Source organism: Salvelinus sp. IW2-2015, unplaced genomic scaffold (genome assembly GCF_002910315.2).
Source record: "Salvelinus sp. IW2-2015 unplaced genomic scaffold, ASM291031v2 Un_scaffold2611, whole genome shotgun sequence".
Classification (NCBI taxonomy): Eukaryota; Metazoa; Chordata; class Actinopteri; order Salmoniformes; family Salmonidae; genus Salvelinus; species Salvelinus sp. IW2-2015.
The window spans coordinates 69,221-96,208 of NW_019943919.1; the positions used below are offsets into that span (position 1 = coordinate 69,221).

At 44.3% G+C, this 26,988-nt stretch overlaps 3 protein-coding genes across 3 annotated transcripts in view; all 3 read left to right on the top strand.

The window, feature by feature from the left end:
• Positions 1–921, top strand: part of LOC112074382 (patatin-like phospholipase domain-containing protein 6) — a 28,276-nt gene extending 27,355 nt beyond the window's left edge. The window contains exon 32 of the mRNA XM_070440502.1: positions 864–921. Within this exon, the coding sequence (XP_070296603.1) occupies positions 864–921 (58 nt within the window). The remainder of the gene's footprint in view (positions 1–863) is intronic.
• A 1,183-nt stretch (positions 922–2,104) lies between these two features.
• On the top strand, positions 2,105–4,094 carry LOC139025392 (acidic leucine-rich nuclear phosphoprotein 32 family member B-like). The gene is made up of 3 exons (XM_070440503.1): positions 2,105–2,128; positions 3,134–3,331; positions 3,412–4,094. The coding sequence occupies exons 1-3, from the start codon at positions 2,105–2,107 to the stop codon at positions 3,487–3,489; spliced, it is 300 nt and encodes a 99-aa protein (XP_070296604.1). The 3' UTR covers positions 3,490–4,094.
• A 6,334-nt stretch (positions 4,095–10,428) lies between these two features.
• LOC112074384 (myosin-9-like) lies at positions 10,429–26,651 on the top strand (the record flags this gene model as incomplete). The annotated part of the gene is given in 21 exon segments (XM_024141567.2): positions 10,429–10,570; positions 18,033–18,364; positions 18,634–18,790; positions 18,893–18,920; positions 19,094–19,187; positions 19,676–19,693; positions 21,553–21,645; positions 21,779–21,842; positions 22,288–22,386; positions 22,745–22,888; positions 23,025–23,120; positions 23,421–23,692; positions 23,926–24,099; positions 24,396–24,569; positions 24,783–24,897; positions 25,221–25,414; positions 25,586–25,707; positions 25,825–25,894; positions 25,974–26,134; positions 26,288–26,396; positions 26,520–26,651. Coding segments are annotated over 20 exon segments (2,643 nt in total), but the record flags the coding sequence as incomplete, so codon positions are not given.
• Between the last annotated feature and the right edge of the window lie 337 nt (positions 26,652–26,988).

A 26,988-nucleotide genomic window follows, 5' to 3' on the forward strand; every position in this document is an offset into this window, starting at 1 on the left:
CATGGCAGAAGAGATCCAAAGAGATCCAGTCCAGGCTGGTGTGGCCTATGTCTTGGCTGTGTGTCGTGTTTGTTTTTTTGTTACGTCGCTGGAAGATGAAAGTGTTTTAAATATAAAAAGAAGAGTGCCGTACTGCGTATATCAGACCAACCATCGACCCGTTTCAAAGACAATGGACTTCGGGCAATTTATTGAAGATCTACGGGAGTTCCACCCAATTCCTCTCAACACCTGGTCTTCGTCTCCTATGCAGGACTCTGGGAATATGTTTTCAAAATGTATTTACATTCATGACCACTTTTTTAAGTGGTGTTTTAGAGGAAAAATAAAAGTTATCAGATTTAACGCATAACAGCCTAACATTAACGATTTGTTAGGGCTAAAAAATACAGTCTCCTTGTTCATAGCTAACAAATACACGGTGGTTAAAAGAACCATATTTGTAGCTAGGTCTCCACCAGACTTCTATGCTACAGTAGCTTGTTACCGCTACCACATGGTCTGTACCCCAGGCTAACCTGTCCTCTCTGGTCAGGATGTGCGGCTACCAGACGGCAAGCTGCTCTTCACCGGCTGGGCCGTGGATTGACATATCGACAACCATGCCTCAAAAGGACCACCCGCTCGGCAAGCTACAACGACAGCAAGACCAAGACACGGACCGTGAAAGTCACACACACAACACACTGTCACAACCTTACATTCCACCATTCTTTTACATTATGACATTCTCTAAACATATATTTACCTAACGTTATTATAAAATTCCATCGACATTCTCTTGTTTTAAGCTGTTCGTTATTACATTAACACAAAATTCTAACATTCTCTTAACATAATACATTATCTTGTTTGTATTCCAGTCCTGACGTGTACAGCGGTCAGACTTCACTGACCTGGCTGAGATCGTGTCCAGATTGAGCCGTTCCAGAACCTACCGTCGATCCCGACGCTGATGCTGCTGAGGTAAGAGGCTTCAATTAAAGCTGGGAAAATGTAGCCAAACGTCTGGCTCGCAAGCAGTAAACTTCTACTGCCCAACGTTCGATAAGTGGTTTTGAGCATTCACCCTTCCTCTCTGGTTCCCCCTTTTTTCTTTACCGTGTCCCTGACTCTTACAAGTGTCCCTGCAATTAAAATAATAATCACCGCTCCAGAGCCAGTGTCCATGAAAGCCTTGTCAGAGTAGGACTGCTGATCTAGAATCAGGTTGCCTTTTTCAGATCATCATGAAATAAGATTTCTATGGAAAGATCCTAGATCAGCACTCCTACTCTGAGCATGGTGAAATTACGGGCCCTGTCACCTTTAAAAATATATTGAATGTATCTTTACTTAAATTGTGAGCCTCCTTTAAAGATAGAATATACATGCGAGAGAGACCTATATATACAAAAGTATGTGGACACCTCTCAAATAGTGGATTCCGGCTATTTCAGCCAGACCCGTTGCTGAACAGGTGTATAATATCTCCAGGACCTACATTTGGCAGTAGAATGTCCTCCTTACTGAAGAGCTCATGACTTTCAACGTGGCACCCGTTCATAGGTCAGCCTTTCCAACAATCAGTTCAGCTAGATCTTGCCACCGGTCAACTTGTATTGCTAAACTGGAAACATCTACATTACATTACATTGTAGTCATTTAGCAGACCGCTTCTTATCAACGACTTTACAAATTGCGGTGCATTCACCTTATGACATCCAGTGGAACAAGCCACTAATTACAATAGTGCATCTAAAATCTTTTAAGGGGGGGAGTTCAGAAGGATTACTTTATCCTATCCTAGCTATTCTTGAACAGAGGTGGGCGTTTCAGGGTGTCTCCGGAAGGTGCGTGATTGACTCCGCTGTCCTGGCGTCGTGAGGAGTTTGTTTCCACCATTGGGGGGCCAGAAGTGAGCATGCGAACATTTTGACTGCGGCTGACCGGGGAATGTACTTCCTCAGTGGTTAGGGAGCGAGCAGGGCCAGAGGTGGATGAACGCAGTGCCCTTGTGGGTGTAGGGCCTGATCAGAGCCTGAAAGGGGGTACGTGAGGGATGCCGTTTCCCCTCACAGCTCCGTAGGCAAAAAAGCACCATTGTTAATCTTGATATGCGGAAATGCGAGCTTCAACTGGAAGCCAGGTGAGAGACGAAGAGAGCGGAAGAGCGGAGTGATAAAGCGCAACAACGGACTCAGCTGCGAGGTGGATAGGCCACACAACAGCTCACAGACGGACCGTTCGAAGGGCTGAAAGCGCGAAAAATTTGTCTGTCCTCAGTGCAACACTCACGACAAGTTCTAAACTGCCTCCGGGAAGCAACGTCAGCACAAGAAAAAACTGTTCGTTGGGAGGCTTTCATGAAATGCGGTTTCCATAGGCCAAGCAGCCGCACACAAGCCTAAGATTCACCATGCGCAATGCCAGGCACGTTGGCTGGAGTGGTGGAAAGGCGTTCTCTGGAGTGATGAATCACGCTTCACCATTATATTGCCTACCTTGCCCAAATGCATAGTGTCAACTGTTTAAAGTTTGGTTAGGAGGCAAAATGGCTCTGGGCTGATTTTAGCCCCCTTTTTTAGTTCCAGAGAAGGGAAATCTTAATGCTACAGCCATACAATGACGATTCTAGGACGATTCTGCGTTTCCAACTTTGGGGCAACAGGTCTGGGGGAAGACCCTTTCCTTTTATGCATGACCAAAGCCCCGTGCACAAACAGTAGGGTCCATAACAGAAATTATTTGTTGAGATCATGTGGAATAACTTGACTGGAGCCTGCACAGAGCCCTGACCTTTTTCAAAAAACCCCATCGAACACCTTTGGGATGCAAATTGGAATGCCGACTCAAGCCAGGCCTAATCGGTCCCAACATCAGTGCACGACTCAACTAATGTTCTTGTGGCTGAATGGAAGCAAATCCCCACAGCAATGTTCCAACATTCTAGTGGAAAGCCTAACCCAGAGAAGAGGTGGAGGCTTTAATTAATAAGTGAAGCAGCAAAAAGGGCGAGGGGGCACAAACTCCATATAAATGCCATTGATTTGTGAATTGAGATCTTTGACAAGCAGGTGTCCACATACTTTTGGTCATGTAGTGCATCACATGGCAATCTTCAGTCTTGTTGCTTGCTTGGTCTCTTTCATAGTGCATAACTGTGTCTGTGTGTCCCKCAGCGGGGGACGAGTCGGACTGCCTGACGGAGTATGAGGAGGATGGGATGGACACGGTGAGAGAAGAGGAGGAGGAGGAGGAYGAYGAGGAGGAGGAGGAGGAAGAAGAGGGGGAACAGGAACTCGATGACCTCTCCCCCGGAGAGTGGGGCCAGAACGGAGTCTTCCAGGCGGTATGTGTAACACAGACATCATAGACTCTCACTCACACACCCTACTGTTAGTAGTGACTGTCTGTGTTTTGTTCCTCTAGGATGAGGAGAAGTCAGTCCGCCAGCGGAGGAAAACAGAAGGTGACTCCAACACCTACTCCGAGCTCTCCGACTGCTGACAGGAGGAGAGGAAAAATGAGAAAGAGACAGACTTTGGGTCTAAGAACTATGAGGAAGGGAGGAAAGGAGAGATAAGAGTCAGGCTCTGGGTCCAAAAACTAAGAGGAGGTGGAGGATGAGAGTTGGATGTCGGGCACTTTCTGCAGCTACTGTAGCTTAAATACTTATTTTTCCCAACCCTAATCTACTACGCTTGATTCTAATAATTAGCTGGTTTATCAAATAAATCAGGATAGTTACATCAAGGGTTGAAAACCTACAGGAGAGCTCTCCAGGAACAGTGTTGGAGAGCCCCGCTAACCCCTGACCCTTAACCCGTAAGCCCTTGGACCACTGGTGCCCAGTGTGCTTGTGACGCATGATGATCTCTCCAATTGAACGGACCACTGCCGCGGACCGACTGTTTCCTCCCACCACGCCCCTCTGCTCAAGAGCTGAATATACTCTTTATTGGGAGTGACTAAAGGTTCCCTCATACCACAGGGAACACATAGTACTTTGGTTGAAGTTGAAACACCTAGTCTCCTTAAGCTTTCAGCTCAATGCTGTTGGTCGTATTCAGTCTGTCTGGTCTGCATGTCCTGGTTGTCCGATGTCAGAGAGGGTGCTCGATTGTGTAGCATGGCCTGTTCTGCTGTTAAACCCAGTGTATGTATGGATATTGGAGAGGGTTGTGGGTTCTTAACATTAGTTTACTATATATGACTGAGTGATAGTAACCGTTGCTGTCAGCAAGTAAGGAAATGTATACGTGAACAAGAAAAGAGAAAGCGAACCATGCACAATTTAACAGTTTTTAGGCTGATTCAGGATATAGAAAGTCGTGCCAGATTGGTAAGAAGGTTCGATGTACCTACTTAGTGTTACATGACTGGCAGGAACTTGGTGGGCTAGCGAGATGACACGACGTGGGGCGAACCAGCCCGAAGTGAAATATGCTTCGGCGCACAGAGGCTTTGTAGACGAACAGAAATAGCTGCGCTTAGTTTAGATCAGGTAGTGGTTGCTGGTCTCAGACGTTCCGCAGGTGAGCGAGCGGTGTTTCAGGTGCTTGGAGCTGCTGGTCTGCAGTGTGGCGCGTTGGCACGTGCTCAGTGTGTGTGCACAGAATATCTTATGTACGAAAGTGAACCCATGTATGTGGAAGTTATCGTGGCAACGTCTGTACTCCGTGGCGAGGTCGACAGTGCGAATTGCACGACTGCCCTCAGAACGTGAGACAGCTGTGCGCATTTTTTTGATAACGTGCACATTTTATGGCTTGTTATGTGGTGCCGCCCGACGAAGGTGCGACCTGGTGTAAGTGATTCGCTCTGTTTGTAGAGTCAGCTGGTCTTGGATTATGGTCACACCTGATCGGGTGGAGGGGTTGGTGGGAGAATCTGCGAAGGAGATTTTAAACCAATTTGTGCACAGAGATGCTGTGGAGAAGCTTTTGTGCATTAAAAATGTGATAGTTTTGGTTGTCATCAGGCTCGTGAGAAATGGGACCAGACTGTTACGTTTGGCAGTTTGTTTTTTTTTGTGGTTGTCAATTTGAGTTAAGTAAGGTAGAATTTGGTTGTTTGGGGGTGTGTGTCAGGTGTGATGCTTGCTACGCTCTGGTATCTGTTGTGTCCGATGAGGCAGAGGATAGAGATGCTTTTTAGACCTGAATTTAAAACGATGTTAAAAAGAGCGGTGGAGATCTTGTGGCCAGATGAGCTTTTGAGTGATAAGAAAACCGCGCTCCTGCGTCCCTATTGCGCTAGATGCGCTGGATTGGGCTTGTACTCGCTAGCCGAGCGGTGGAGAACTATGCACGGAGGGCAGTGCTGTGGGTTTCGAACGTCCGCGTTCGCTTGTGGGTAGAGAGTGATTAGTCCTGATAGTGAAAGAGACTCCTCACTTGGTTGCTAGGTCGTGGTAATTGAGAAGAAAAACCAAAAACTGCAGGAAGAGCGTAGCGTCCAATGATGTGACAGCGAAGACCTTGGCCTGCCCTAAATGGTCACAGAAGTTATCTATCTTAGTATAGCCTATGATGAGTCATGATACATGTATTTTTCAACTGTTAATATCGAAATATGTATATATAACATCATTTCTCTGTCAATGTTTTTCTGCTTGCAAGAACTTGGACTTTTCGCCTGAGAGGTGTCCTTCCTAAATCCATTCAATGTGCACTGAATGTTTTTTTTTGCCAATTTAATTTATTTGTTTTGTTTTACCACTGGCTTTTTTTTTTAAATAGCCTTTTTTTATCACTGAACAAAAAAGGAGAAAAAAATCCTAATAGAGAATTCTAATTACAGACATGAATAATGAAATGTACTGTCCTTTCTTATTAGCTTGGGTTTCGCTATTTTGCACTGAWGAATATAAAGAATAATTCCTTGGTTGGAAAGGAGATTTGTTTTATTTGCATCTTCCTTAAGATGCCCTATGGAGACAGGATGGTATGGGATGTCATTTCAATTTAAAGAAATGTTAAAATGCATACTGAATAATAAATCTAAATTATAATYCAAACATTTGTTTTTATTTTATAACAGGTAGAGGAGAGGATTTCTCCTGTAACTTTACTTTTACTGTACCTGTAGTTTCTGAAGTTGTCCACAGGAGGGAGCCCTGTTCATTCAACGTGATGAGAACCCCAACACTACTCTACTGAATCATCATAGTTTGCCAGTGCCACACCTCCCTCTCTCTACACAGCAGAGGTGGATGTGCAGAAACACGTCCAGAAGCGGCTTCCAAATAATCCATGCACCCTCTCACTCCACCCCAGCCTCAGCTCCACATCCCTGGGTGCAGCATCTGRAYTTCCCCCTCAGTGAAATTACTCAACCACATTACATGACTGGACATGACCATTCCTTCCAATAAGTCTTTGGATGCTTGTGAAAGTGATATAATGTGTGTGTGTGTGTGTGTGTGTGTGACTTCACTCTTAATATCCTGTTAGTCAATTTTGTACGACCACAGTGCATGGTATGATGTAACATCCTGTCAGGTTAGAAAGTGTCATGGGACTGTTCATGTTTTTGGCTTTAACATCCCATGTAGAGGTATTAGTGCAGTAGGACTACACATAACAATACAATGAAAGCCTCCAGAGAGAGAGATCACACACACACACACACACACAAATAATACTGTGAAGTGAACTACTGTATGACAGACAAATTCCTCCTTACATTTAACCTGTAAATCTGGTTGGTTTTATCAAGATGGCTGGTGTTAATCTCAGGTGATCTAACTGCATAATAGCACTCCCCTGCAGTTGAACAAAATTGCTTCTACCTGTGACTGCAGATACCATATGTAATTAATAAGTATATACCATATGTTCATGTGTCAGTGGTGGCTGGTGGCTGTGACTCTTTCAAATCAAATTGTATTAGTCACATGCACCGAATACAACAGGTGTAGACCTTACAGTGAAATGCTTACTTATGAGCCCCTAACCATTGCAGTTTCAATAAAATATGGATAAGAATAAGAAATAAAAGTAACAAGTAATTAAAGAGCAGCAGTAAAATAACAATAGCGAGACTATATTCAGGGGGGGTACCGATACAGAGTCAATTTGCGGGTGCACCGGTTAGTTGAGGTAGTATGTACATGTAGGTAGAGTTATTAAAGTGACTATGCATAGATGACAACAGAGAGTAGCAGGGGTGTAAAGAGGGGGTGAGGGGGGAAATGCAAATAGTCTAGGTAGCCATTTGACTAGAAGTTCAGGAGTCTTATGACTTGGGGGTAGAAGCTGTTTAGAAGCCTCTTGGACCTAGACTTGGTGCTCCMGTACCGCTTGCCGTGCGGRAGRAGAGAGAACCGTCTATGACTAGGGGGGCTGGAGTCTTTGGCAATTTTTGGGGCCTTCCTCTGACACCACCTGGTATAGAGATCCTGGATGGCAGGAAGCTTGGCCCCGGTGATGTACTGGGCCATTCGCACTACCCTCTACCCTTCTCCAGCTCTCTTTCACTTTAGTGTCAACTGTTGCAACACACCTGCACTCTGTAGCCTATCTGTTCATCTTTGATGCCAGGCTGATTGAAGGAGAGGGGGATGGGGTAATAACAGGGTTGTAAAAGTAACTTGACACCACAGAACAAACACAATGAACCACACCTCCCTACRGCTCRCTTTCTCACTTGTTCTCTGGCCCTCTTTGACTATATTAGGTAGAGAAGTCACAAAAACACCTACATTGGGGAACTGAGAACGTGGAAGATAGACAGTATCTCCTTCTGAATGGTTGAAACAGATTGGTACATGTTTGTTTGGGGATTAGTGAYTCATGCTTGGGGATASTTTTCATACTTTTARCTGCTGAATCTTTTTTGTGTGCTTTTTAACCAGATCGGTTTGTGAGGCACATATCATCTTAGCTGGCTGTCTGTCATTGCCTGTGTTTACACAGGCAGCCCAATTCTGATTTTTTTTCTCACTAATTAGTCTTTTGACCAATCTGATCGGAAAATATCTGATGTGAAACAAGCTGATGTGATTGGTCAAAATACCAATTTAGTGGAAAAAAATAGAATTAGGCTGCCTGTGTAAACACAGCCTTTGACGTTTGTTCTTCTCTCATGGTGTGACGAATGCCCTATTATTACTGTGCATGCACTGGCCCACATGCTTCTAATTGAGTCTTTGTTAACTGATTCGTTGAAACATGTGATTGGCTGGTTTTCCCCTGTCTCTTCATAACGCTTGTTCAGTTTGTTTGAGGTGTGGCTACWTAGGGGGAAGCGACGGTTAGTGAAGGTTGTGGCAGAGTGCCTTTGAAGCCTTGGTTTTGCAAAGAGAAGTATGATTTGAGGAATGATGATCTGAGTTAAAGATTAAATGCATTCCCTGCACAGAAACCTGTTTTTGTTTGTTTTGATTGTTTTGTGTTATTTCCTCCCTTCATTTTGTTGTGCTAAAGTAGAGCAGAGATACTGTATATATGACAAGATGGTCTTGTCTCTGGGCTAACAATGGGAGTTGTCCAAAAAGCGGGAAGGCAGGTGGTCTGCTTATTGTGGACCAAGTTTGACGGGAGTTTAAACCCTCTTTGTCTCTTCCTCTCTGGGTAGAGTTAACTTGGTTTAGGGAAGCTAATTGGGAGTGAGAAATAAACTGTGACCTGTCTCAGACTTTRATTCTATGTACTTCCACTCAAGTCCATTCTAAAACAACTGGTGTGGTCTGTGTTACTAATTCAGTGGCCCCTATGCACTTGGTGTAAACCTAGGGTGTGTAGATCAAATTTGAGTTGTGTGACGTGCCAAATACAACAGGTGTAGAAGTTACTGTGAAATGCTTACTTACAAGCCCTTAACCAACAATGCAGTTCAAGAAAGAGTTAAGAAAATAGTTACTAAGGAAATAAAAATAAAAGTAACACTGAAATAAGAGGCTATAGACAGGGGGTASTGAGTCAATGTGCGGGGGTACAGGTTAATCGAGGTAATTTGTACATGTAGGTAGTGGTAAAGTGACTATTGTACTGAATTGAGTTGTCACAGCACCTCTTGGCCAGGGTGTGACAAATGCACGCAAATGTTTACCTAGTTTTTAATACATGGTCAAAATAAGCAAAGGTGTACCCTGCATGGTGAGGTTTTCAATCACATTGATGAAGAAATACACTAATGATGCTGTTGTAGCATCTTTCGTGACACCAACCCACCTTGGCCATGTTCGGGGTGGCTACAGATKATACCTTTCTACACCCCTCTTCCCAACAGCTAAAGGTCTCAAAACTTCTGTCTCTCCCACCTGTCCCCCCTCCAGCCCCCAAGCCTTCTGTGACCTCGGGCAGAGGTCAGGTACAGACAAGACTCCTGCATTTCTCCACACATCCTCTCCTCTCTCAGATCAGATGCTCACCTTCTGTCACAACACCACTTCTTCTCTCCTTCCCAAGCCTTACCATCCAMTATGGTTAAGTAACAAACAGATCTGTTAATAGCAATATTTATTGGCCTGGGTGAGGTCTGCCGCTGAATATAAGTTCTAGATATGGTGCTAAAGTATTGGTAGTTTATTCTTTGGAATTGGACAAAAGTGATAATTCACCAAAACAGCATCGATATGCATGATCATCTTCCAAATCCCACCCTATTTCTCCTACCACATTATTATGATGTTGTTGATACATGGAGGGGCAACGCAATACCTATCTACAATATGGTCTGACTGCGACCCGCATCCTCTCAACCGCCCCGGGAAGCCCTGTCGCCTCTTCTATTGGCTCCTGGCTACTTCCTTGTTCTAGCAGGTTAGGATAATTATTAAAGGAGGTTAGAACTAAAGTAGCAGGTTAGGAGAACTAAAGTATCAGGTTGGGATAATTAACGTGACAGGTTACGGAAGAACATAATGTAGCATGTTAGGATAATTAACTTGGCAGGTTAGGAGAACTAACGTAGCAGGTTAGGATAATTAACGTGGCAGGTTAGGAGAACTAATGTAGCAGGTTAGGATAATTAACATAGCAGGTTAAGATAATTAATGTGTCAGGTTGGAGAACTAAGCGGGATAGGAGAATGAGGTTATGGTTAGGAAAAGGGTTAGGCTTAGCTAAAATGCTAAGGAAGTAACAGGTGCTACAAGGGCAGCAGGTAACCTAGCAGTTAAGAATGTTGGGCCAGTAACCAAAAGGTCGATGGTTCGAATCCCTGACTAGGTGAAAAATCTATCGATGTGCACTTGAGCAAGGCACTTAACCCTAATTGCTCATGTAAATCACTCTGGATTAGAGCATCTGCTAAATGACTCACATGTAAGTAGCCAAGAGCCAATACAAGAGGGGGCGGGGTTTCCCTGGGCGTTTCTTACCTAGTCTTGTTGAGGACGCGGGTCGCAGTCAGACCCTTCTCACCTGTGAATGATAAAGTGGGCGGYTCATAGTTTCGATATGTCCACCCTATGTCAGCCACGCCCGGCGCAGAGACAACAGAAAGGGAGATAATTGAGAAGGAAATCATCTGCAGTAGGGTTTTTGGAGTTTGCTGTCGCGTGGAAGGAGTTGCCTTTGCAAACACGGAAACCGATAGAGCAACCGAATTCACCACGTAGTGCCGACAACCGAGCAAGAAGGTAAGTTTTTATTTTATCAAGGTTACGTATCTGTCGATCCSTCTGTAATCCTCGTGGAATGAGATCTACTTGGAATATGTTAMTGCTTACTTCGAAGTGTGTTGCGGGAAGCTTTACTAGCGACGACAMACAACTATGTTATTTTTGTTAGTTCTGTGTTCATGTGCGCTTTGGCGTTTTATTGCGAATATAGATCGAAAGGTGAGGCGTCAGGCAGCAACCGTACTACTCGACGTCAAGGTATCCTTTGAAATATCCGTCGTCACTGCTTCCGGTGAGAACGTAGTCGCTGGTAGTAACGAAGGGACACTTGGACAGATTGCAAACTGCATTGCTAGTTCACATTAGTCCTGTCAAGCTTGCACCGTGACACAGTTTGAGTAAAGCTAACCTGGGTGGCAGAATCTGCAAGGCTAAGCCAATTGTAGACTACCTYTACAATGATTATTTCCCCATGTCATGACAAGTAYTTAACAATGWCAACACCCAGCCAGTGTCCAATCCTATGTTCTGCTGCCTAAACTTGTTTTCTGTTTCAAACCACAGCCATCAACCCTGRAGTAGTGCACTTTTTCCGTTGACCCATTTACTGTTTTGCGGAAGCTACTCTGAAAACAGTTTACTAAGCTACCAATCGTTTCACACTGAAAGACGGTAAYCTACACTAAAGCTACCCWAAAYAAACATGTTTAACTTAACTGAAGGCTAAAATTCACTCTGTCTAACTATGACCCGAAAGTGATTCGTTCTTGCAATTCGTAGTCTGACATTTCAGGGGTTTTTRTCTGGGGAAAAAATGTATATTTTTGCCTGTTAAACAAACRATGTTTCAAGTGAGAATTAGGCAGGTCTGATGTGGAAAAATATACATTTGCCTAATAAACACATATATAAATATTTAAATTACTATTGGACTAAATTGAGTTKAATGCTCTCCAACACTGCCAATTTATCTTATGTATGCTTGTCTTGGTTTGAAGATGGAATTTGAGACCATGGGTTGGTGGAAGCACAAAATGCATGCAGGCCCTGATATGGATCTGCCCTAAGGATACAACAGTAGCACACTCACATTCAAATGGTTTTGCCACCTGAAATACTGGGACTCGTGTTTGAGTTGTTTCGTGTGGCATTCAACTGTTGAGCCAAACCTGTATTCAGTTCAGACCACTTGGCTGTCGTCAAGCCAGTTAGCAGAATGCAATGTTTCTGGTAGGAATCCAGTCCTTCCTTGGGGACTAGACCATACACACAATTATATGATTAGTACATGCATATCTGTTATGCAYTCACATCAACAATCTTGCTTAGTTACTTCCCCAACCCATTTTTCCCCCTAGATACTAAAGTTGTTAATGCCAGAGACTCCTAGTACCTGCATTAACTAGATGAAGAAGAGACAGCCTGGTCTCAGACTACACGTAACATAGTAAATGTAAATCTGGGGCACTCAAATTAGTATATGTTACATTTGTTATAGTTGTGTATTACAGAAGGTTACTTAAAGCAAAAAATAAAGTTGGGCGGGTGGGCGTATAAKGCGTATGTCTAGCAACCCAACGGTTGTGTGTTCGAATCTCATCACGCACAGCTTCAGCGTTTAACCTGTCTAGCCCCGGGGTTCCGCTAGCGGAACCCCCCCCACATTCCACTGAAAGGCACGCCTATAAAAAACATTTTTTAGAAATATTTAACTTTCACACATTAAACAAGTCCAATACAGCAAATGAAAGATAAACATCTTGTGAATCCAGCCAACATGTCCGATTTAAAAAAAATGTTTTACAGCGAAAACACCACGTATATTTGTTAGCTCACCACCAAATACAAAAAAGCACAGACATTTCTTTCACAGCACAGGTAGCTTGCACAAAACCCCCAAATAGAGATAGAATTAGTCACTAACCAAGAAACAACTTCATCAGATGACAGTCTTTAACATGTTATACAATAAATCTATGTTTTGTTTGAAAAATGTGCTATTTCAGGTATAAATCATAGTTTTACATTGCAGCTACAATCACAAATAGCACCGAACAGCAAGAATAACTACAGAGAGCAAGTGAAATACCTAAATACTCATCATAAAACATTTATGAAAAATACATGTGTACAGCAAATGAAAGATAAACATCTTGTGAATCCAGCCAATATTTCAGATTTTTTAAGTGTTTTACAGCGAAAACACAATATAGCATTATATTAGCGTACCACAATAGCCAACCACACAACTCATTCATTCACCGCAAAGGTAGCGATCGATCGCAAAAAACAGCAAAAGATATATATTATTCACTAACCTTGACAAACTTCATCAGATGAAGTCCTATAACATCATGTTACACAATACATTATGTTTTGTTTAAAATGTGCATATTTAGCGTACAAATCGTGGTTTTAAAATGTGAATACGTAGCCAAACTGCCACAAAATTATCCGGATATATTTCTTGACACCATCTAATCAAAGAACTCATCATAAACTTTACAAAAAATACATGTTGTACAGCAAATGAAATACACTAGTTCTTAATGCAATCGCCGTGTTAGAATTCTAAAATAACTTTAGTACGACATACAGCTTAATTATAGCGAGACAGCGCCTGCAATGAGGGCGGAAATAGTACAAAACATTTTCCACAGAAATACGAAATACATCATAAATGTTCCTACTTTTGCTGAGCTTCCATCAGAATGTTGTACAAGGAGTCCTTTGTCCAGAATAATCGTTGTTTGGTGTTTAAATGTCCTCTTCTCCTGTCGAATTAGCAACCAAAGCTAGCCAAGTGGCGCAAAGTTGTCCATCTTCACCAAACGCGGAGAACGGAAAACGCCAAAACTCCCGATAAACGTTCAATAATCTGATAAAACTTATTGAAAAAACATACTTACGATGATATTATCACAATATTCAAATAAAATCAAAGCCGGAGATATTAGCCGTCTATACCGAAAGCTTTTCAGAAGGCAATCCAGGGTTCCTTCCCGCGCCTTGCTGAACAAAGGAAATTTGGGTCACGTCATTCCAAGAGCTCTTGTTCGACCTCAGATCAAGCTAGACACCCCATTCCACTCTATGCCTCTTGACATCTAGTGGAAGGTGTATGAAAGTGCATGTATATCCATAGATTTCAAGCAAATGAATAGGAAGGCCCGGAACAGAGCCTCGATTTCAGATTTTTCACTTCCTAACAGGAAGTTTGCTGCAAAATGAGTTCTGTTTTACTCACAGAAATAATTCAAACGGTTTTAGAAACTTGAGAGTGTCTATCCAATAGTAATAATAATATGCATATTGTACGATCTAGAATAGAGTACGAGGCCTTTTAAATTGGGCAGATTTTTTCCCAAAGTGAAATAGCGCCCCCTATTTAAGCAACTTTCCGACTACTCTGCAATCTTGGCATGTTGGCTAACCCTAACCCCAGCTAACGTTATCCACCTAGCTAATGTTGCTGACAACAAATTGGATTTCGTAACATAACATATGAAATGGATGATGGACATCCACGAATGAATACTTACCATATGAAATGTTACATGTCATACTAATTGGAGTGTCCTGAATTTACATTTTACTATGTTACATCTACCCAAGAGTCAAGATTTTAAATAGGGGTGCATTAAGCCTACTTGGAGTGCCAGATGGGTGGTGATTGCACTGTTGGGACTGTTCCATTGGTRCCATTGTGCCATGCAATTAAGCCCAGATAGTATTTGAACGATTTCAAAATGCTGTTTAAAACCAGGTCTGAGGTCACCACTAGCCAATGTCTAGCTCTGGACAGAKCTGCCCTGCTGTTCTCAGCATCACGTTTCAACACCTCTACGCACTTGTGTTCTTGGCCTCCATTCAATCCAGTCTTTAGCTTGGCTTCCCCCTGCCCTTTTAACAGACAGCCACATGCCATCTGCAGCAGCTTGAGCAGTAGGACTTTATTATGCTGTCTGATACAGTTTTGAAACGATGACTGCATAACCTAGGAAAATGATACTGGTTGGTAGCAGAGTTGGATGAGTTGCCTTACAGGATTTATAGCAGCCGTCAGGCCGCAAATCATTGGCTACCGGGCTGCCAAATTATAATGTTTTTCCCCCCGCTGGTTTATAGGACTAGTTAGCATTTTCTTAACTTTTTTCCCACGTACTTTTTAAACCCAGATCTGGACCCAATGCACGGAAATCTAATGGGGCAACTGCAAGACGAACCATGCTGTGGTCCCTCGAGTGAATGGATAAGGAGTTTTGTTAAAGGGGCAATTCCGCCACTTTTCAACCTCATTCATTAACTTCAGCAACTTTTAAACGTTATAAATATGTGCCTTTTTCACATATGTAGACATACACTGGAGTTGTGCTGGAGACGATGGAAATTGGTTGAAAAGTGGTGTAATGGCCCTTTAATTGACACTAGTCATTTGAMTTGGCAGGCCAGTCATGAGTTGAAAGGTGACTAGGAAATCCTTGGCATTCACAGCCCACTGTATGGGCTTACACTCTGATCTTCTAACACTGAATGACAATGGATACCATCAATTGTGGATGTCATTGGTGTGTTTTTTTAGACTGAAGTTGTGCAATAAGACCCTCAGGAAATGCATGTGTCAACACTGCAACACCATATCACGCAACTTCCTGTGGAAGTTGGCCRACAGTTAGCACTTTGTTGCTGAAAACCCACATTCATGTGAAAGTCTCATTTTTATGGTCGTCTTGTCTGCATTTCCTCATGTCTCCCATGAGAACCCATTCCTCCTATGTGTTTCAGATGGGGCTTACGTGCATGAGATCAGCCTGATCCCAGATCTTTGTGCCAACTTCTTGTCACTCAATGTCACGTTTGGTCTGGTTGGCGAGACGGCACAAACAGATCTGGGATCAGGCTAGCATGCGTGGGTCATTATGAGTGGGAACAGTTAGTCCTGATTTTAAGCTGTGTACTCACACTGGTTTAGTAGTCCACTCTGCTGGCACATGTAGTGGACAGCCAACAGCATGGACACAGATCCTTGAGGTGATCCTCCTCCCCCTCTGTCTTTTAATCAGAGCATCAGTCTGAGCCCGTAATGAACTTAGACACCTGGATGTTATCGCTCTGTCCCTCTATCCCCCTTTTCTCTTTGTCCCTATTATCTCACACTTTCTCCCTGATAGGGGGGACAGGGGTTAGAGAGACACGCACTGTTTAGTGTCCCCACCTCAGGCACTGGGGGACATAATCAACACGCGGTGATGTTTTGCAGGGAAGTGGGAGAGACCTTGCAATATATGCTGATGGGTCTGGACGCAGCCTCATTAGCCATCAAACKGTATAAGGCAGCGTTTACACAGGCAGCCCAATTCTGATATTTTTTCCACTTATTGTTCTTTTGAAATGTCACCTAAGATTTTTTTCTGATCTAAWTGGGCAAAAGACAAATTGGTGAMATCTGAATTATGCTGCCTGTGTAAATGCAGCCGAAYAGGTTTAGAATTACAATTGTGGACAAGGCAACCCTGTACATATGTAATCCTGACGATATTGATCTGACCTGGAATGGAATTACAATGTTACCATGGAGGAAAAACTGGTTACGACTGGGCGTTGTAGTCTGTACTTGTAGCCTAAGGCCCATGAGTATGCACACACACCCTTGAAAGGGTCATGGCTAGAGACGCAAGCAGATGGAAATAGAAATTGACCTAGAATACCTGGGCCTGTATTCATAAAGCGCCTCAGACTAGGAGTTCTGATCTAGGATCAGCCTTTTGGATCATAATGAAAAGATTTAGGACAGGTGGGACCTTATCCCAGATCAGCACTGGGGCTACTCTGAGACGCATTATGAATTCAGGCCCTGTGATAGAAGGGGGACGTATTAGGTTAAGATGTGGAGCTGTCTGTGTAGTCGCCAATTTAACCTGAAGAGTGACTGTTTTCTTCAAGAGACATGGCATCTGTTCTTAAGGGTGTGGTCTGTGTGTGGATGAGTATAATGACATGTCTCTGTCTAAACTTGCTCCAGACATTCCTCACTGGCTGTCCTGTTTTCTGTTCCCCTTCAAAGGAAGTCCTCATTTTGTCTTCCTCTGACTAGTCCAKCGCTGTTTACTTGTCCTTAAGACAATGTTATGTAATACGTGACAGCTGYGGTGCATTCATTATGACACACCGTAGCAAAACATTTTGCAACAAAACAAAAACCAAGCATTTGTTATTAGACAAAGTTCAGGTAGTCCCTTCATGTTTCATTCCCTTCTGTTTTGGTGATGAACATGATACTGGGAAAGCTATGTGGTGTTGAAGTACTCAACTGTCCATTGTTCATTTTAAGACAGTCAGCTTCATCGAGCATAGGCATCAAGCAATAGTGGGAGTGTTTTGCTTAAGGAAGAAATATGAGAATGTGACCCTGGTTGGAAGATGGGATGGTCAGGTAAACGAAAGGGGGGAGGTTAAAATGCATGTATGGAACAGTGGCGGGAGAGACACGTGACCAGGTCAATGCCCAGAAGTTGTCTCCTCTTGTAGAGGGCAGCAGGAGTGAGAAAGAGCAGCTTGTAAGGGCCAAAGGTCACAATAGAAAGGTGTCTGTCTCACTGTGTTTGTGTGAATCCAATGACGTGTGCATGCACAATTCCTGATTGTCACAACCTATTTAGTCTGATCCAGTTTATGCTTGGCAAAGTCAGTCCATAACGCCTCTTACGTCTCATGAGAGAATCTGCCCAGCTTACAGAGGATCATCCTCGTAATACATCCTCATAGTACAACCTCTAGCTTGCAGCCGTGTGTGAGCGTGTGCCTGCGGGGGGGGGTGTGTGCCTCCTCTCGTACATGGCAGATAACGCAAATATTCCAGAGAAGCACGTTTCATGTAACGCWGGTTTACTTCATGCATTTTCAGCAAATGGGAATCGCATGTTGTGTGTATGACCTAAACTTTTAATGGGTTGAGTGACTTATACGCTTAAATATTATTATTAAATCCACCTTAAGTCATTTTTCAACAGCCCGAACTGCACTTGCATACTGTTTTGAGTGCCCCTCACTTTAAAGTAAGGCATTTCGACTAAAAGAATTGCTGGTCCGTAACAATCTTAGTTAGCTCAGCATGTCTGCATTTTTCTCTCGACTCTTGTCCTATTTTCCCTATCCATCCTACAGCCATGTGCGAAGCAAATACGTTATTGTACAGGGAGAAGCCAAATTCTATAGGGCCGGTCATGAGTTCAGGACAAACTCCTGGCTCAAACCATGATCGTCTGTTTTTCACCGGGCGTTTCCTTGACTCGTATTTTTCCTCTCCACTCTACAGCCACTGTTCTGGCTCGCGTTCCTTTCTCCAGCCTACCTCCTGGGTGGTGTGGTCTTATCGTTGTTGTTGTCTTCGTCCTACAGCCACTAGGTTCTGGCTCACTTTCCTTTCTCCTGCCTACCTCCTGGGTGGTGTGGTCTTATCGTTGTTGTCTTCGTCCCACAGCCACCATGTCCGAAGCGGACAAGTTCCTCTACAGAGACGGCGGTAAGGTCGCCAACCCCCTAGACCAGGCCGACTGGGCCACCAAGAAGCTAGTATGGATCCCTTCGGAGACGCTGGGGTTCGTGTCCGGCTCCGTCAAGGAAGAGAAGGGAGAGGAGTGTGTGGTGGAGCTAGCCGARACAGGCAAGAGGGTGACGGTGAACAAGGACGACATCCAGAAGATGAACCCTCCCAAGTTCAGRAAGGTGGAGGACATGGCCGAGCTCACGTGTTTGAACGAGGCRTCAGTGCTGCACAACCTCAAGGATCGCTACTACTCTGGCCTCATCTACGTGAGTGTTTTGCATGCTTCATATGCACGTATTGACATAAATACGCATGCWTACATGCGTGTAAAATAGCACATGTATACAGTAAAACTCTCTTATCCAGAGYAATGTACATTTCTGATAAYTARACAGCACTCTGGACAACCAGWGATTTTGTAACGGCATATTATTCACGTTCGTCTTTTGCCATATTGTGAGACATTTGGGTCAGAATCTTGGTATAGATGGTGAGTATTGCCTGTGTGCTGAGTCTCTTCTCTTGTGTCTTTCAGACGTACTCTGGCCTCTTCTGTGTGGTGATCAACCCCTACAAGTACCTGCCCATCTACTCAGAGAACATCATAGAGATGTACAAGGGCAAGAAGAGACACGAGATGCCCCCTCACATCTARGCCATCACAGACACTGCTTACAGGAGTATGATGCAGGGTGAGAATGTGATGACACACACACCTGTGCCACATACACACACACACACACACACACACACACACACACACACACTCATGCATTTTCTGTCTTCTATTTCAGATCGTGAAGATCAGTCCATCCTCTGCACGTAAGCTATGTCTCTGCTCAAAATCTTCCCTGTGTTTTACTTATGCGTGTTGTCTCGCTCCTATGTGATGTTTTTGCCGTCTGTTCTCATCTTCAATCAGCAACTCCTGTAATCTCGCCCTCCCCCTCTCATTTCTATCTAATTTCTCTCCCTTTTTCTCTTCTTTCCTYCAGAGGAGAATCGGGAGCTGGAAAGACTGAGAACACCAAGAAAGTGATCCAGTATCTGGCACACGTTGCCTCTTCCTTTAAGTCGAAGAAAGACCAGGTCCGTACCAGGCCTCCTTTTCACCTCCTCACTCCCCCTCTCCCTCTCCCTACACCTCCATTCTCTGTCCTCTGCAGTTGTCCTATTCTGCTGCTCATCCCCCCCCCCCTGTACTTATTCTCTGAGTCAGGGTAGTTCCGTATTCCTAACATTCCTGTTTCAGGCCCGGACCTGCCTGACACGCCTCCCTGCAGTCACCAGGGCCCGTATACATAAAGTGTCTGAGGGAGTGCTGATCTAGGACCAGTTTTTGCATTTTAGCTCTCTATATGAGCGAAATAACATGGACGGGGTGACCTGATCCTTGATCAGCACTGTCTTTATGAGTAGGGGCCCATTTGCTGAATGGGGATTGTTGAATACAATCCATTGACATTGAGTCATTACAGTCCCTTCCAGCTGTGTGACAGTTTGTTTTAGAACTGTATGGCTAGTACTTGTGTTAAACTCTCGCTCTCTTTCTCTCTCTCCATCGTTCCCATCTCTAGGGTGCAGCATTAGCACATGTGAGTTAATCCCGCCCGCTCGCCAGGGCTTTTTCCCTTCATGTACATGCATGTTCTACTAACTGCAGTCTGTCTGCAAGCTGTGTGGTGGTGTAATGTACAGGTSAAATGATGTATTTGAGGTGTGGTTAAAGATCATCACGTTATATCGTAAGTCTAACACCTTAGATTTAGACCTAAAAGAGTACTGCATGATATTTCAAATGACTGCATAGTAAAGCATATCAWGTAACAATGATTCGGACTGTGTTTACACAGGTTGCCCAATTCTGATCTGTTTTTCTCTTCTCACTAATTGGTCAAAAGCCCAATCGGATCCGCTCTGAAAAATATCTGATATGTGTTGGGTGAGATCAGAATTGTCRGCTGTGTAAACGCAGCCCTAGAACCAATTTAAGCTGTGTGTGTAGCTAGTAGGTGTTCAGCCATCAGTAAAGTGCTCATGAGTCATGCCACTAGTAGTAAAGGGGTAACCCAATATCATGTTTGTCTGGCCTTTGTCCACCTCATCTGGTAGGTCTTAGAACKGGGGGTCATTAACAAAAGTTGATTTATGTTTTGGTCTTACACGCCTGTGTGCTGTCTTGGGATCTCGGCGACTCTTGAATTCTCTCGCATGATTTTTAAGKGCTTTTGTTTTCGTGGTCTTGTGGACAGGAGAGTGAGTGTGCTGCTTGTACTTYGGCAACAGGTCTGGTGTGTCAGAATGTGTAACATTTAACATGAATGTGGGGGTTTATTAGGAAATGATAGCTTCCCTGGGGTCATACTTTCTTGGTTTGTATCATAYTMGTAGCATATCCTGCTGTTWACRGCTTACAGCCATGCACACCTGCTAATGTATATACGTCTATGATGAACACTGATATAAGGCAATATACACTCGGTGGCCAGTTTTTGGTACACCACCCTGTTCACGAAAAATGGCTTGCTCCTACAGACAGTGAGTCACCTGGCCGTGGCTTTATAAAGCAGGCAGACGGGCATCAAGGCATTCATTTACTTTTTGATTGAATGTTAGAATGGGCAAGACGAGTGACCTAAGTGACTTTGAGCGTGGTATGATTGTCAGGCTATACAGAATGGCGCGACGAACAAAAAACATCCAGTTAGCGGCCGTCCTGTGGGTGAAAACAGCTTGTTAATGAAAGAGGTCGAAGGAGAATGGCAAGAATAGTGCAAGCTAACAGTAGGGCCACAAACGGGCAAATAATGGCGCAGAATGGCATTTCAGAATGCACAACTCATCTATCCTTGTCACGGGTGGGCMATTGCAGCAGACGACCACACAGTTCCACTCCTATCAGTGGCACGCAGTCATGTGGAAAAACATTGCCTGGTCCAGTGAATTCCTGTTGTGTCATGCTGATGGCAGAATCCGGATTTGGCGTGAGAAGCATGAGTCGGTGGCCCCATCCTGCCTGGTGTCAACAGTACAGGCTGGCGGTAGAATGGTGTGGGGAAGGTTTTCTTYGCACACGTTAGGTGCCTTGATACTAATTGAGCAACATTTGAACACCACACCTTGTAGAATCCCTGCCCTGAAGAATTCAGGCTGTTCTGGAGGCAAAGGGGTCCAACCTGGTACTAGATGGGTGTATCTAATGAACTGGCAACTAGTGTACGCGTGTGCGTGTGCATAACATGGCTGTAGTTCCACGACTAACGCATGGAGTCAATCAGGTTCTCCCAATGCTTATCGCGAAGATTAAATGCAACGCTTGCAGCAATGAATTAAGTAGTTGCAGCATTTTACTGCATGAATGCTCATGTTGAGTCGTCRTGCCATCCTTCTGCCATAATGATAACATTTGCTATGTGTGTGAGTATATTTGTAAGTGAATATGATTTGTCACCAGGGGGAGCTAGAGAAACAACTTCTGCAGGCTAACCCTATCCTAGAGGCCTTTGGAAACGGCAAGACGGTCAAGAATGACAACTCCTCCAGATTCGTAAGAATCTTTTGTTTAAAAAAATAAAAAAAAAAAGCATTTGAGTCTTTGCAATTGTATTAATGGCGAGAACAGTATTGACTGTAACTGGATCCAGTGACACCACCTCCTTGCTTTCTCTCACTCTTTCTAGGGGAAGTTTATCCGGATCAACTTTGACGTCAATGGATACATTGTGGGAGCCAACATTGAAACTTGTATCCTTTCAATCAATGTGTCTTCATGGTACTAGAAGTGTTATAAATATATATATATATATGCCTTCAAGCTAGTATAATTTGTTGAAAAAGCTGAGGGATGGGCCTGGATAAATATATGCACTCAAATTCATGGACAGAGCTATGGATGCAAGGACTGACCATCCAGGATGGCAACATTTTTAGTTWTAGCCATGTCTCAGAACCCAAAATATAAGCTTGTTTGACTCCAATGTTTGTAAACAAATGTGAATGTTAAACACTGTATGGCTAAGTTCATGAGCCATTTTTAGTTATTCTTCAAGTATCAATGGGTACATATCATTCGTTTTATACGTCCAAAAATTTACGTAGCAACTAAGGATTGTAGCTTTAACATAAAATATTTCATAACTTATTGGTTGTCTATGGTGGTTATTTTTTTCTTGACGAACCATGTTGCCAGATCTGCTGGAGAAGTCCAGAGCCATCCGACAGGCTAAGGATGAAAGGGCCTTCCACGTCTTCTATTACATGCTCACAGGAGCTGGGGACAAAATGCGCTGTGAGTGAGCAACAAACTCATTTTTAACCCATGTCATTTTTTTGAGGTGCAGGGCATTTATTACATTTGTCTTTATAGCAGAAACTCGTATCCGAAGTGACTTAGAGGAACAATTTAGGGATAAGTTCCTTGCTCAAGGGCACATCGAACATACGACATTTCGGTTACTGGCCCAACGCTCTTAACCACTAGGCTACATGCCGGCCATTATTATAAGTATAATGGTTGGACTGTAAAAAGTCTTGATTTTAAATGAAATGATATCCAGTAACACTTAAAGCCTGCAGGTATAATGCTTTATAACTTGTAATAACTAAAGCATTTATAAGACATAAATGTGTTCTGTCTCTCTAACCAGCTGAGTTGTGTCTGGAGGACTACAAGAACTACCGCTTCCTGACCCACGGGAACGTGACCATCCCTGGTCAGGAGGACCGGGACCTGTTTGTGGAGACRATGGATGCCTTCAACGTCATGAGCATCCCAGAGGAGGAGCGGATAGGTACGCTAACTCCCCCTGTCACGCCTGATTCTTGGCCTGTAATACTAAAGTGTTCAAGTAGCTGTTTACAGATCAATGCAATTTCTGTAAATGACTGATGAATTGTGATTTGATTGATGGTCTTGTTCTCCATCAGGTCTTCTGAAGACTGTCTCTGCCGTTCTCCAGCTGGGGAACATGAGCTTCAAGAAGGAGCGCAACTCTGACCAGGCCTCCATGCCTGACGACACAGGTACTTTACATCTGTGTTTCACTAATAATTTCTGGTGTTCCCCCAGGATTGGTACTGGGTTATTTTTTTTATTTTAGTCCAGCACTAACTCACCTGTTTCAACTAATCAAGAGCTCTCTGATTTAATTGAATCAGGTGTTAGTGCTGGTTTGGAACAAAAGTGTGTACCCTTTACTCCACCACTTGGGTCCTTTAATTAGACTTTGTCTCCTGCAACCCTCCTTCATGGCTTCTACAATCCCTTACCTAATCCATTCATCCAGCACCACCCACTCACCCACCCCTTTCTCTCTCCCTCAGCGGCCCAGAAAGTGTGCCACCTGCTGGGCATGAACGTGACCGACTTCACCCGGGCCATCCTGTCCCCCAGGATCAAGGTGGGCAGGGACTACGTTCAGAAGGCCCAGACCCAGGAGCAGGCTGAGTTTGCAGTGGAGGCGCTGGCCAAGGCCTCCTACGAGAGGATGTTCCGCTGGCTGGTGATGAGGATCAACAAGGCCCTGGACAAGACCAAGAGACAGGGAGCCTCCTTCATCGGCATCCTGGACATAGCTGGCTTTGAGATCTTTGAGGTGAGCTGAAGGTTTGTTGGGAGTTTGTTGGTCATTGAATACAAATCAATGGATTGGTGTGAGTGGTCGTTGATTGTCAATTGTTTTTCAAAATGTATCTTCATCTCTTTAGATGGTGCGTGGACTTCTTTACTGCTTTCTCACGTTAAGAAACTTTTCATTTCTGAGTTCCCACCAAAAAGGTCTGTCTAATGAATGTGTACCATCTGTCTTTTCCCCTCTTAATCCTGTAGCTGAACTCGTTTGAGCAGCTGTGCATCAACTACACCAACGAGAAGCTGCAGCAGCTGTTCAACCACACCATGTTCGTCCTGGAGCAGGAGGAGTACCAGAGGGAGGGCATCGAGTGGAGCTTCATCGACTTCGGCCTGGACCTGCAGCCCTGCATCGACCTCATCGAGAAGCATGTACGTTTTTTGCCACTACCTCTTCCCTAAATGGAATTGAGGCTTATGATTTGTTCTGTTCTAAATTATACACGTTGTCTTTGGACCACATAAACAGCAATCCATCCTTTGGTTTTGTTTACCTGGCTGCTGTCACCAAATGCTAACRTGAGCATTTTATCCCAAAACCAATGCAAGTCAATATCCCCAAAAGTTGGCCTGTTTTTAAATGTCCTGCACAACCCAACATGCACTGAATTAGTGTCTCCACAAGTAGCTGATAGTTTTCCCCCCCAAACCTTTCCCTCTGTTCCTAGGCCAGTCCTCCTGGTGTGCTGGCTCTGCTGGATGAAGAGTGCTGGTTCCCCAAGGCCACAGACAAGAGCTTTGTGGAGAAGGTGGTTCAGGAGCAGGGAAACAACCCCAAGTTCCAGAAGCCCAAGAAACTCAAGGACTCTGCRGACTTCTGCATCATCCACTACGCTGGAAAGGTCAGTTTACCACTCGTGGCGAATCTAAGCACTAATTGGGTGGCAGAATTTGGTACTTTAAGAATGTTTTCAGAGATCCTACAACTGTGATTTCTGAAAAACCAGGGCATTTTGCCAGAATTGATCTTGAACCTGAGCAAATTGGTAAAACCACAACTTCTTGAAAGGTCAGCTATGTGATCACAAAATGGTTCCTCTCTTCCCCCTCCTTAGGTGGACTACAAGGCAGATGAGTGGCTGACGAAGAACATGGACCCTTTGAATGACAACGTGGCCACGCTGCTCAACCAGTCCACTGACAAGTTTGTGTCGGAGCTCTGGCGAGACGGTACGTCTCGAGATACCGAGAGRGGACTAGACCCGTGGAGTCCGAGGGGAGGACGGCTCATAATGGATGGTTATCAAATGCATGATAACCATTTATGAGCAGCCTCCACAGGACTAGAAAGTAACTGGGTTGGACTGTAGACTCTAATAGTGTGATATGTACCAACAGTAGGTGATAACTGCATGATTGGTGTTGGCCAATAGAACTGCAAGCAACCTTTCTGTATGTTTGAACTGAGAAAGTACATGGTGAAAGAAAATAACTGCTGGAAAGATGAGTTGATAAGTGTTATCTATGATCCTGTTTCTCCCTTTCTCTCTCAGTGGACCGTATTGTGGGCCTGGACAAAGTTGCTGGGATGTCTGACGGGGGGATACACGGYGCCACTAAGATCCGTAAGGGCATGTTCCGCACCGTGGGCCAGCTCTACAAGGAGCAGCTGTCCAACCTCATGACCACTCTCAGGAACACCAACCCCAACTTCGTCCGCTGCATCATCCCCAACCACGAGAAGAAGGTATGGTGTCTAGTCATCAAATCTTCCATTGCTCAATGAGTGATTTGACTATAAACTTAAATAATAAATATATGATAAATGAGGCACAGGCAGTTAGTTGGTCTTTGCTTCAGCACATGTACTATAAAAAAAAATATTTAAAATCCTGACGCTTCACTTCATCACTGTCAGGCTGGTAAGCTGGAGCCCCATCTGGTTCTGGACCAGCTGAGGTGTAATGGAGTTCTGGAGGGGATCCGTATCTGCAGACAGGGCTTCCCCAACCGCATCGTCTTCCAGGAGTTCAGACAGAGGTAACCARGGAAACATATCTTTGTGGTCATCTCCTTCCTGTTTATCAGATTCACCGAGCAGACTAGCCTGTTATTGTTTCAGTGTCTAATCTTCTTAAACTTCTCCTGTTTTCCCAGATATGAGATCCTCACTCCCAACTCCATTCCCAAGGGATTCATGGATGGCAAACAAGCCTGTGTGCTCATGGTAAGAGGCGTCAGACCAAACCATCGTTCAGCAGTCTTCCAATGTCATTCCCAAATGTCATCCTCCTTCCTCTTCCCAGATCAAGGCCCTGGAGCTGGATTCCAACCTCTTCCGGATTGGCCAGAGTAAGGTGTTTTTCCGGGCTGGCGTCTTGGCCCACCTGGAGGAGGAGAGGGACATTAAGATCACTGACATCATCATCAGCTTCCAGTCCTGGTGCCGTGGCTACGTGGCCCGCAAGTAAGGAACTCGTCATTTAGAGCAGTAACTAGCAGAGGTTTGGCTTATGGTTTTATACTGCGTATTAGTGTGTGTGAGCACGCTACGTACACATACTCCAATAACATCATGTAGATTGATGAGCGTCTTTTTTTTTTTTTTTTCTGTCTCCAGAGCCTTCACGAAGAGACAGCAGCAGTTGACTGCTATGAAGGTGATCCAGAGGAACTGTGCTGCTTACCTCAAACTCAGGAACTGGCAGTGGTGGAGACTCTTCACCAAGGTACATGCACTCAGTTGCACATCCATATGGGAGCATCCTAATATCAGTGTTGCAGACCTCATCCCCTACTCCTCAGCTACCTGCATTGTRCTGAGTCCCTGTCCTCTTCTCCTACTCCCCCAGGTGAAGCCTCTGCTGCAGGTGACCAGGCAGGAGGAGGAGATGCAGGCTAGGGAGGATGAGCTGGAGAAGAACAAGGCGAGGCAGCAACAGACTGAGGAGCAGCTGCAGGAGTTRGAGGCCAAGCAGAAACAGGTATGGAGTGTCCCTTCTAGTAATTATATTTCTATGGATTGGATTAAGCCCCAATGTAAGGTAATGACTGGTACACTCAGAATGATTATGAATTGGTGCCTTTCAATATGTCTTGTTGGGGTGGTTTCCCAGACAGACTAGTCCTGGACTAAAGCGTTTAACTGAGATTCTCCTTTGAGTTTGATATTTAGTCCAAGGCTTAATCTGTCCAGGAACTCACCCCTAGTGTCTTATACATTGTCGGTGAATGGCGTGAGTACCTTCCATACTGTTTAACACCATAGTATCATAAACCAACCAGCATTTCAGCCTTGCATCATTGCCCTGTTTGACACAT